At 39.1% G+C, this 12400-nt stretch overlaps 1 protein-coding gene across 4 annotated transcripts in view; it reads left to right on the forward strand.

Annotated features, from left to right (window-relative positions):
- TNS3 (tensin 3) overlaps nt 1-12400 on the forward strand; it is a 511123-nt gene that overhangs the window by 388017 nt on the left and 110706 nt on the right. For all 4 annotated transcript variants that reach the window (XM_027836865.1, XM_027836867.1, XM_027836868.1 and 1 more), the window contains one exon: nt 8281-9534. In XM_027836865.1, coding sequence (XP_027692666.1) covers nt 8281-9534 — 1254 coding nt within the window. The remainder of the gene's footprint in view (nt 1-8280; nt 9535-12400) is intronic.

Here is a 12400-nt window from a genome sequence, read left to right on the forward strand (position 1 = left end):
CTCTGAAATAATTCGTGGGGAAACCGAGGCCTAGTGGAATTAACTTACCAAAGTAGTTAACATACATTATTTCATTTGATCCTTACCCATTTACCTGTGAGAAAGACAGAGCAAATTGTATTGCCCTAATTTGGGAAACGTTGAACCTGAGGCTCAGAGAGGTTAAGTCACGACTTCAAAATTTACTCTTCTACTCAAAGACAGAACTGTGACTCCAATGCAGGTGTCTTCACTCTTAATTAGCTAACATTTACTAAGAGTCTACTTTGTATTATTCACTATAAGATATAGCTCTGGGGTACAAAAAGGGGACCAAGGAGTACCTTCCCTTAAGTATCTTACCTTCTAATGAGGGAGACAACATGGGCATCCATCCATCCAGACACATGGATATGTATACATATACACAAAACGCATATAAAACAGAAACCAGGCAACTTTAGTGAAAAGGCCTGATGCGGAAGGCAGCCTTTGAGCTGAATCTTGAAGGAAGATTTATGACCTAAACACCTGGTATCATCTTTAGTACAGGGGATTCCAAGAGGTGGTAGTGGGGAGGAAGAATGCGTTCTCGGCATGACAGACAGCAAGAGGAGGGGAGATTGAGTGCCATGGATGAGGAGCAGGAAGGACACTGACGAACAGAAGTGTATCTTGAGGGACTTATTTGTAATAAGGCTGCAGAGGTTGGTGGGAGCTAAGTTGTGATCAACTTGAAACACCAAACCAGAGGACTTTATATATGATCCTGAAGGTCATAGGGAATCTCTGGGTATATGTGGGTGTTGGGGGAGAGGAGAAGAGATTGAGGAGGTTGATGTAATCAGACTACTCTTTGGGAAAATCATTTTGGTGCCTTTGTAGAGGATGGATTGGAGTTAGGAGGAATTTCTGGTAGGGACACAAATTAGGAGGAATGTCCAGAGCATTTCCTTTTAAATGATACTCAGGGGTTATTGAATTTTAACTGAATTTATTTTCGTATTGCTATCAGCTTAAACATGATTCCAATTTTCTTTTTTTTCTTTTTTTTTTAAGATTTTGAAAACTAGCTAGCTTGTATATCATGATTTAAGTGTTATTTGAAGTGATCAATGACTTCCAGAAGTTTTTATTTTAGAAAGAAGGCATTAAAAAAAAAAAACCAAAACCAAACCATGACTTCATATTTTAGTGCATGCTGCCAAATATTATCTCATTTTATTATAATTTCATGTACCTTATTTATACACCATGCTAGGATATTTCTGCCATGTTTCCATAATGGATGTTGTAATACTTCTTTCTTTCTTTTCATGCTTTTTTTTAAAGTGTGTGATGGTACTTAACATGCTCTTTCTTCTCCTGCCCCAACATAGTCCTGTCTCTGGAAAGCTATAGTTGTAAGAAATGTGAACTTTCGAGTTAAAGCACATTGGAAACAAATATTGCCATCCACCCTCATGTAAACTGTTTCACTATGGTGAATTCTGTTTACTGGGCGGTACAGTGACTCATATTCATGGTGAGGTGAGTAGGACAGTGCTTACTATATGTGGTGTTTCTGAGGTAAGGCACTAATTTGGGTTTGGCACTTATGAAGGAACATGTGTTCAGAGAAATATTGCCTTATTCCTCTGCAGTAATTCGGGGTATGTTGCAAAGATCAGTGACCTTTGTAATCCTCAAAGGTCAATGAACCATTCATTTCTTCCCCATCCCCACCCTGCAAAAAAAAAAAATTATATATATATATATACAGTAATATATACTTCAATACAATATACAATTTGATATACAATGTAGTCTAATCAGTTCATATTCTCTTAGGAAAGCATAAAACATTGAGATCATCTGCTTTTTAAATTAAAGACAGGGAACATAAAGGATTTTGGATAAAAGGATGAAGATATTATCTGAAAGGGGAAGATATGGGGTGGGAAGAATAAGAGGCAGTAAAGGAGGGAGAAAAGACAAGGGGAGAGAGTGCTTCCTTCATTGGATTGTTAGGTGATTTTGTGGATCTAAACATCCCCTAGTCAATGGGGTTTCATCCACTGTCACCATGCTTTGAAATGCTAATTAGCTCAGCTTTCAAAGCCCTAAATAAATGTTTATTGAATGAATTAACTGATTAATCATTGTTCTCTCCACTCTTAAACTGCCTTAATCTTTAAACCTTGAGAGGTGTTTTTCTGAATGAAACTGAGCAAAGCAGCACTCTAAAAGAGAAAATGATCCTTGGGCTTCTAGGTGGGGTAGCCAGAGTGCTCTCTCTGCCTTGTTCTATAAAATCACACTACACTTCTTTAAAATATGTTGATATATTTTTAGTAAAAACTAACCAACACTGAGTCTGAGAATTTATTCAGTGTTCTGTAGCCATAATTCCTAACCTCTCAGAAGAAGGGACAGAAGAGTGTTTTCATATCTTTTCATAGGGGTCAAGCTTGGTCATTATAATTACTTTGTGTTTTGTTCTTAATATTTACAATGTTGAATTGTTATATATTGCTTTCTTCATTATGCTCACTTGGTTTTATATGGGTTCATATAAATCTTATGTTTTTCTGAATTCTTCATATTCATCATTTCCCATTGCACAGTAGTACTCCATGACATAAATGAATGAATGAATGAAGCATTTATTAAGTACTATGTTAAGTGCTGGGGATATACATAGAGAACTAAAACAACCCTACTCACAAGGAGCTCCTATGCTAAGTGCTGGGGATATACATAGAGAACTAAAACAACCCTACTCACAAGGAGCTCCTATGCTAATGGAGGAAGACCACACATTTTGATGGTTCTGCTACAAGTTAGGTGGAAAAGTCCCATGGTCCTTATGGTAGAGTGATAATGCATTATACACATTTACCACAGTTTATTTAGAGGCCACCAGGTAGTACAGTGAATAGAGCTCTGGGTCAGGAGTCAGGAAGGCCGGAGTTCAACTTTGAGCAAGCTAGCTATATTGTCCGTGGGCAAATCACTTAACCTCTTACAACCTCAGTTTCCTCAACTGTAAGATGGGGATAATAATAACACCTACATCACAGGGTGGTTGTGAAGGTCAAATGAGTTAAAGGGCCTTGGCATATATTAGGAACTTAATAAAATGCTCCTCCCCCCACCTCCTGCCAGCTTCTTTTTTTTCTACTCATTTTCTAATTGATGGGCATCTACTTTGCTTCCATTTCTTTCCTCTACTACAAAAGTACTAAATATTGCTCTAAATATTTTGGACTGGCTTTTCTTTCTGTCTTTGACCTCCTTGTAGTACATACAGCTTTCTGAATTCCTTACAAATATGTTATAGAATCCCTGCCCTCTTGGCACGGATATTACTGGGAACCACCCTGTTTGTTATGTTGTGACCTTAGATCACTGGTTGAAGATAGTAGTTTAAAGCCTAGACTTGATACCTGCATGATTATTGGCAAATCACTTAATGTCTCATCCTCAGGATCACAGGATTTAGTGCTGAGAGAAACCTTAGAGATCGGGTTTCCAGTCCTGGAATATGTATACCAACAGAGAATAGGACAAGCTTGTTAAGGGGCAAAGGCGGGGAATTAATTAATCATTTTACATTTTTTCTTGTGGGTAATATGCATGGTAAACTCTAACATTATTTACTTTTCCTATTGAAAAGGAAATATGAGAAAGTTTTTTGAAAGTCAAGTGTTTGGGGACTAGAAAAGGTTGGGAACCTGTGCCCTAGTCCCACTACTTCATTTTACAGGTGAGAAAACTGAGGAGGAGAGAGCCTAACAGACTTGTCCAAGGTTTCCTTTCTTATAAAATGAAAACATTAATACTTGCACTCCCTACCACATAGGGCAAGGTTTTTGTAAACTGCAAAATGTTGTAGAACTCTGATTTATCATATAAACTAATCATTCAATAAAGTCCTGCTTAGAATCTGGAGACGAAGAATTCCCAATTTATGCCAACAGAGAACAAGACTCTGGTAGGCATTACCAACTAGCATTCTGTGATACTGTGATTTGAGGTGTTAACATTCCAAGCTCTTCTTAGCCTATGCTCTGGAGTGTAGAGGGACTCAAAATGTTTACTTTCTGGGACCTAAAATAATCTCTCTAGCTAAAATGGCCAAGCATCTAGAAAAGGTAGGAGTGATGAATGCCAAGTTCTAACTGTGCTATATGACAGTTTCCAAGAGGGAACCTTTAAATATTTAATTATTAAAACCCTTCTTGAAAATATGTTCTAGTTTCCATTCAGAATAATGCTGGCTAGCCCCAAGAACCTGCTGAGGTTGATCAATTATTTTTCTATAGTCACAGAAAACAAACAAACCAAAACCAGGGCTTCTCATTAGTTCCTAAGGCATTGAATCTTCCCTTTAGAATTTCTGGTGAATATTCCATTATATTTGTACTTTCAGATAGCTTATTTTCTATCATTCATTTGTCTTTTGATCTTAACATAAATACTGGTGAGAGAATGCTAACTTTTAATTAGTGAAACTTGGGTCCAATTCTTACCACTGTTCCGTAGTGGTTGTGTGGCCTGTACAAAGCCACTTGACCTTTCAGAGCTTAGGCAATTCCATGAGAACGTCAAAGGGCCATTTGAATTCAATGGAGGGTCCCTCTTCTGTGAGTTGTCCCCATTCTGATGAAAAGACTGCTTTGGACTCCAAAAAATGGGGAAGGGGCAGGGCCAATTTTTAATATTCTGTTGGTGAGTTAAAATAGGAAAAGGGTTAGAATGTAGAACAACTTCCTTTACTCCCCATAGCCAATCTTGTCAATTTTTTGCTTCTGTGATATCTTTCTCAGTCACTGCTTTCCATCCATTCACACAGTCGTCACCATCATTACCTCTCACCTGCCCTAATGCTGTAGCATCCTAATTGCTCTCTCTCCCTAAAATCTCTTCCCCCCTCTCTAATCTATCCTCCACAAGGCTCCTAAGGTAGTATTTCTAAAGGGCAGGTCTAACTGACTATGCCACTCCCTTGCTCAATAACACACCCCTATTGTCTCTATGATAAAATTTGAACCTGTTTGGCATTTCAAGCCCTTCCCAAACTGGATCCAGCCCACTTTTTCGGAGGTATTACACACTTTTTTACACTCTGTGATCCAGCCAAACTGAACTTCTTTCTTTTCCTCACCACAGACTCTCCATTTTCTATCTTTGTCCTTTTACACAGACCATACCCTTTCTTACCTGTGCCCTCCATTCATGTAATGCATTTCTGTCTCACCTCTATAGCTTAGAATATTTTATTTCCTTTCAAGTCCAGGTGAAACCTCCCCTCCTGTGTGAGACCTACCTTGATCCCCAGCTGCTAGTGCCTTCCCCCCAGATTACCTTGATATGTGTATGTTCTTCCTGCCAATAGAATTCAAGCTCCTTTAGGGCTGAAGCTGTGACAGCTTTGTATTTGTACCTCACCGCCTACTGTGCTACTTGGCACAGATGCCTGCTAAGTTCTTGTTCATCCATTGCTTGCTTGAGTGAACCTTGGTTATTTTTGTTTTTTAAATAGTACTATGTTTGGAAATATAGAAAACCTACAAAGAGATTTCCTTCCATTTACATTATATAGATATTTTATATGTCACATATAAATATATGTATTTACATAGATATTTGCATATTGTCTTCTTCATTAGAATGTGAACTACTTGAGGGCAGGGACCATTTTTTGCCATTAGCATTTAGTACAATCAATACTTAGTACAATGCCTGGTATGTAGTGTGTATGTATGTGGGTATGTGTATATATATGTGTGTACATATATATGTACATATGTGTATATATGTATATATGTGTGTGTGTGTGTATGTAAATTCATAATGATTGCCTTTTAGGCACTATATAATTTTTCTCTTTGTATTTCCAGCCCTAGCACAGTGCTTGTTGACACAAAGTAGGCAGTAAATGTTTGGTGATTGTATTCAGTTTTCTTTTGCTGGCTAAAAATATATTGCCAGTCCCAATTCAGAAATACAGGAATATATCTCACTGCTATTCTGGAACAAGAGCCTCTTGGACTTACTCCATCAGTGGCTACCACTTCTGCAGCTAGAGACACTAATATCACCCTACCCCTAAACACTGGAAATCAGACCCCCTCGGAAACCTCAATTACAAAAGCCCCCAAGGAAGCCACCTTAGCTTCTATTGTTAGAGCTCCTACCTTTGAGACATTTGAAGCCACACCATTTCATGTCTCTGCCCCTGTGAGATCCTGCTGTCTCTACAGTCAGAAGAAGAATTCTAGAACTCAAAAGGCACTTCTGAACAGAGGTTTATAGGCTTTCCCTGTGGCATCTCAAGGTGGTAGTGGCCTACTTGATTGTTATCAATTAAAGACTGCTCATAAGTAGTTAATCTTTGAAGTATAGGTTCTGGACAGTTGTTTGTAGTCAGAAATTATTGATGCGCTATTTGGACTGTATTTTGATTACATATTAGAGGAGCTATTTTCCAATTGATTGTTGGCTTTATATTTATAGCAATAAAGCACTAATCCATTTTATCTCATCATTTATGGCAAATTATTTTTCTTTTATTAATCTCTCCCTCCCACTCACTCACTCCTTGAGCAATTAAAAAAGAACACACTGAAAAATAAAGACCTCAATACCCAGTCATGGCAATTTATAAAATTGGCAATATAATAATTTTCAGTGATGTTTCTGATCATTTAATTATTTCTGATCATGTGTAGTATAGCAGTCAAGATATGTCCTCCCTTGGGGCAACTAGGTGGTGCAGTGGATGGAGCACTGGCCCTGGAGTCAAGAGGACCTGAGTTCAAATCCAGCCTCAGACACTTGACACTTACTAGATCTATGACCCTGGGCAAGTCACTTAACCTCATTGCCTAGCCCAAAAAAAAGAAAAAAAAAAGATATATCCCATTTATATGCTCCATTATAGCATTGATCAGTGGTCTGCTTGCCCATTAATTTCAGTAACCATCTGAAGAGTCTTCATTTTCACATGAAATTCCACAAATAGATACAGGATGGTGATGATGGAAGCAGGAATCATGAATACTTAAAAATCACATTATATGTATGAGAAAGTAAGTTAGGTGATTCTTTTAGGTGATTTGCAGAATGATTTTGTGGGTTGGCTCAAGCGTTTAAGAGTTTAAAACTCAATAAGTCCATATATATACTTGCAAGTTATCTTTCACAGAAACCTGGTGTGGGCATGAGTGACCTTATAGAAGGCACTTTAACTTTGCCATCCAAATCTAACCCTCCAAATCTCTAGCCCTGTTTGCTTCTAAGTCTCTTCTGAATGCTGTTTTCTCCGTGTCAATGAAGATCATCACTTTTTAGAATTGAAATGTTTTTGAGGTTTTTAGCATATGATATTACTCTCTCATACCCCCTGTCATACACGCATACTTGTGTCTGTAGACACATGTGCGCACATACGCGCGCGTGTACACACACACACACACACACACACACACTCCTCCCCCATTCTCTTATATTCCATCTTGTCATATTTACATGAAACTGTTACATGATTGCTCACCTTGAGCCAGCTACTCACCTCCTTTTATTACATCCACTGTGTAACACGATCAGGTTTCTCTGTTATTAGTAAAGCCAAAATAAAAAGGAAGCACAATTCACATTCATTTGGTTATTCCTGTATGTGTTCTGACATGCTGTTTAGGAGCACTTGCTTTTGATGGAGTGCCTGACATATCTTCAGGCTTTACAAAGGGGGGTGGGGGGAGAAGCCCCACCAGTCATTGACCCTTGATAATGCATTTAGCATGAACCGACGGACCAGGAGCCCTGAGACACATGCTTGAAGCATATCTCCTGAACATTTCAAAAGCCATGTTCAGCCTGTTGTGGAATGTGTGTTCATCATGTTTCACAAATCCCAGGTGCCCAGAGAGTGTGGGTTTTCAGATTTTGTTATCGTATGACCGCAATTTCATCGCAAAGTAAAATAAAGCAGAGATGAAGAAAACACAGTTGGCCGTACGCTCTTTGAGCTGATGTTTTTGTTTGCCTTCCTCAACTTGTTCTGAGACTGTGTATGTGTGTGTGTGTGTGTGTGTATTTACTTAATGAGACCTTTGTTATGAAGTGAAAGGTGTAGCTTAGGGTGATAAAAGAGTGCCAGGCTGTGGTTCTCAAAGCATGGTACTTTTCTAAGCCGATGGATTATTAAATGCATTAGTCACTGTTGTAATATTAAAATGTTTACCTCTTCAACTCTAGAGATGTTTTAAACTTTTATCTAATAATACCTTTTTTTTTTTCTCTCCACCAATCCAGTGTTACACACCCAAGGTCCAATTGATGGCAGCCTTTATGCTAAAGTGAGAAAGAAGAGCATCTCTGACAACAACATCCCAAGTGGGACCCAGGTCGTTCCGGTAACCAGCAGCCCTGATCACAGTGACCATACCTTGTCTGTTAGCAGTGATTCAGGCCACTCCACTGCCTCGGTCAGGACAGACAAGACTGAAGAGCGCTCAGCTCCAGGCACCAAAAGGGGATTGAGCCCGCAAGAAAAGGCAGAACTGGACCAGCTCCTCAGTGGGTTTGGATTGGAAGATTCTGTAAGCTCCCCAAAGGATATGACCGATGTCCGGAGTAAGTATAGTGGGACTCGTCACGTAGTGCCAGCCCAGGTTCACGTGAATGGAGATTCCAAGCTGAAAGACAGGGAGACAGACATCCTAGATGATGAGATGCCCAATCATGACTTACATAGCGTGGACAGTATTGGGACTTTGTCCTCTTCAGAAGGTCAACACTCCAGCCACCTTGGAAACTTTACCTGCCATAAAAGTAGTCAAAATTCTCTCTTATCAGATGGGTTTGGGAGCAACACTGGGGAAGACCACCACATTGCCCTTGCTCCAGACCTGGGCATCGGTGTAGATCCCCTTTATGAGCGATCATTTGGAAATGGTGAGCCCAAGCAGGTTCAGCAGCTCTTGAGGAACCCTACAGTGTCATCTCAGGCACCAGCCTATGGACAGGGCACCTATTCCACTCAGACCTGGGTGCGCCAACAGCAACTAGTGGCAGCACATCAGTACAGCTATGCAACAGATAGTGAGGGGAGGTTTGCCATCCACAACTCTTCAGAGAATTCCAACTATGTTCCAGTCCAGCCCAGGATTCCACTAACTCCCACAAGAAGCTCCAGCAGCAGGGATGCTGTGCAGAGGGGCTTAGGTAGTATATCAAATCCTAATGAAGTACCCCAGCACTCTTACCCAGAAGGTTTCAAACCTAGGTTAACGCCGGAGAAAGAGATAAATGGGGTTGATATGGGATTGAATGCAGGAATTTTACCAGGATCTCCAACTCTGGATATTGACCAATCCATCGAACAGCTCAATAGGCTGATCTTAGAACTAGACCCAACATTTGAGCCCATCCCAACTCATATGAATACCATGACAAGTCAAGCAAATGGATCTGCATCCCCTGACAGCAAAGTGGGAGGAGGACTACAGGTGAACCACAGATTTCTTGAGAAAGGAGAGAATATAAGCAGGAATTCCAGCCAACATGGTAAGTTGTTGTAGTCATGTGCTACTGGAATGCCTTTCCCATGTTCTTTTAGTTTTTACAGGAGAAATTTAGGGTATCTCTTGTTTGATTTATATGAATATCAACAATAAGAGAGCATTTCTCTCAGAATGTTATTTGATCATAATTTATGACACAAGAGGATGCAGTGGGGCAGAATGGGAAGAACATTTGATTGAGAGTCAAAAGGCCTGGCTTCTGGGCCCATCTCTGCCAACTTCTCAGTGGTAGAACCTTTTTGGACCATACTTTCTTCATTTGCACAATATTGCTAATTATATCAGCTAATCACATCTACCCTGTAGATGTCACAGGAATATTTTAAAGATCAAGGAAGACAGTGAACCTGAGAACATTTTTAAGGTTCAAGATTAATGCAAGTATAAGGTCCTGTTCTTATTAGAGAGATAGTTGAGCAATAATCATTTTTTACAGTATTGTTATAATGATTATAATTCATTTATTCTGAGGTTTAAAAAGATAAATTCCAGGGGGTTGCCAGGTTAAGTAACTTGCCCAGGATAATAACTCTAAGAAGTACCAGAGGTAAGATTGAACCTTGGTCCTTTTCCTTCTGCCCACTTTTACCCTAGGTTAAAATTTTCTCCCCGTTACCTTGCTCATTTAAAAGAAGTTTGGAGGGAACATGGTCACTGCACAAACTTTTTTTTGCCTTTGAATAAACTGGTTCTCATGTTTAAGAGGAAGAACCAAGCCAAAAAGAGTCATCCACAAGAGAGCATCTTCAGGAATGAATGTGTATGAGAAGTGAGACTCTGACATGAACAGGATATGCCAAAAGTGCATGGTAGCCTCATCCCTTTTGCATTTTGCCGGAGTGTGTAGCCTGGAGCTCGATGTTTCTTCTGTTAGAAAAAGTCAGAACTGAATTGTTACCAGGCCCCTTCAAACCATCCAATAATAAGCTTTGTCTTAATTATAAATTATCCTGAGTTTTTTGAGACATTAAGAATTAAAAATTGTGATTTATTTATGGGCATCTCAAGATGAAAATTGAGGAAGAAGAAGGAAATAAAAAGAGAAGAGTGATGTGGTAGTGGAAAGATTTAGGGGATGAAGTGAAAAATTACTTTTGTATTCAAAGGTTTCAAACAGTGATGATGGTAATAAAGAAATACAGAGAAGTTTTTCATTGTTAATAATATAGGCTTAGCCAAAGCATTAATTTGAGTTATGTTCATAGTAAAGAAAACATTAAGATTCTGTCACATTTTCACTGGTTATTTGGGAGGCCATTTAGAACTAGAAGGATAGCATGAAAACATACTTTGCACACCCTGAAGTGCTATGTAAATATCAATAGCTGTTATAATTCTTGTTTGATAAAATCTGAACAGAAAGCTTAGCTCCACAGACATTACTAAGAGCTAGAGTGTATCCTGGGAAGCTGTCAAGCTAAAAGTTTTCCTGGGACATTACTATGGAATATAATCTCTTTTAAAAGGAAGTGACTTGCTTAAGAAATAAGTATTCCATGCACGATGGGAATGGAATGTTGAGCATTGGACCAAGAATCACACTGGGTGATATTAGAAGGTACAAAGTTGATTGAGTCTCAGGAGCAGCTTCACGGTTCCCTTTTCCGTCACACTCTTTCTGGGTAGAAACACAGTCATAAGAACATTTTAATTTCTAGCTATAAAACACAAGGCTGGCCAGTCACTACTACTAGATTAAAACCTCCATATAATATGGGACCATGCCTTCTCTAAACTTTGTGTGTTCTCCTGCCGTCTACCTCCAGCACAGCATAGTGCTCTGTATTCAGTAGGTGCTTAATAAATATTTGCTAAAGGAAATGATTGAAAGAATTGAATGCATGGGAGAACATGCATAGGCACGTAGCATGGTGTCTGGCACTTAATAAATACTAATTGATTGGCAGTGGTTATTTCAAAATCCAGGATCTTTTGATCATGCATGGATACTCCCATCACTGAGGCTGATTACTACCCCTCCATGACTTATAATTTAATCCTTTATTAATTTCACTGGTTAAAAAAATTCTTTCTTAGCTTAGTAAGACACAGGATAGCTTTTAAGAATCTAGCATCAACCCCAAGGCATAATGAAGCATCTGAATTACGTGGGAGGATCAGATAGTCTAACTTGATTATTTTCAAGACTCAATTTGCATAGTTTTTAATATAACAAGGCAAAAATGGCATGAACAGAAGAAAGGGTTAGATAGCATGAAAAGTGAGGTAGCTAAACATCTGATTACAAGTGTCTGGAACACGTTCAGAGACTTTGGAGGTGATAGAAAACCTGTGCTTTGAAGGGGTTCCAAATACTTTTGAAATGTATCAAATTTAGTGTGGGGCACAGGTGAGCTTTTTTTTTTTTGGTTTTGTTTTGTTTTGTTTTAAAGGATGGTATGTTGAGCTCTTACAAATGGAACTTTCAGTTCTATTATGTTTAGTGAAAGGTTTTGCTCATTTGAAAGGCTTTGCAAAAAAAAATAACAGAGAACTACCCCTCCCTGTCTAGCTCAGATACTAGAACCCAGATCTCATATGTACAGAGGAGTACCTGTGGAGACCAGGCCCTGCTGTCTTCTGCAGTGGTATAATATTCTGAGAGTCACAGGATCACAAATGTGGAGGAGGAAGGGACCTTGAAGACCATCTGATTAAATACTCTTATTCTATAGACAAAGAAACTGAACCCTAGGGAGGCTCAGTGATTTACCCAAGATCACCAAGGAAACATTTATGAGAGATAAAATATAAAGCCAGGTCCTCTGACTTCTCCAATGGATGAGTTCCTCCCTGAACTTCCACTTTGAGGAACAGTTCAGACTGGCCATCCTTCATTCCCCAGACTT

This window comes from Vombatus ursinus, unplaced genomic scaffold (genome assembly GCF_900497805.2).
Source record: "Vombatus ursinus unplaced genomic scaffold, bare-nosed wombat genome assembly UNPS02014820.1, whole genome shotgun sequence".
Classification (NCBI taxonomy): Eukaryota; Metazoa; Chordata; class Mammalia; order Diprotodontia; family Vombatidae; genus Vombatus; species Vombatus ursinus.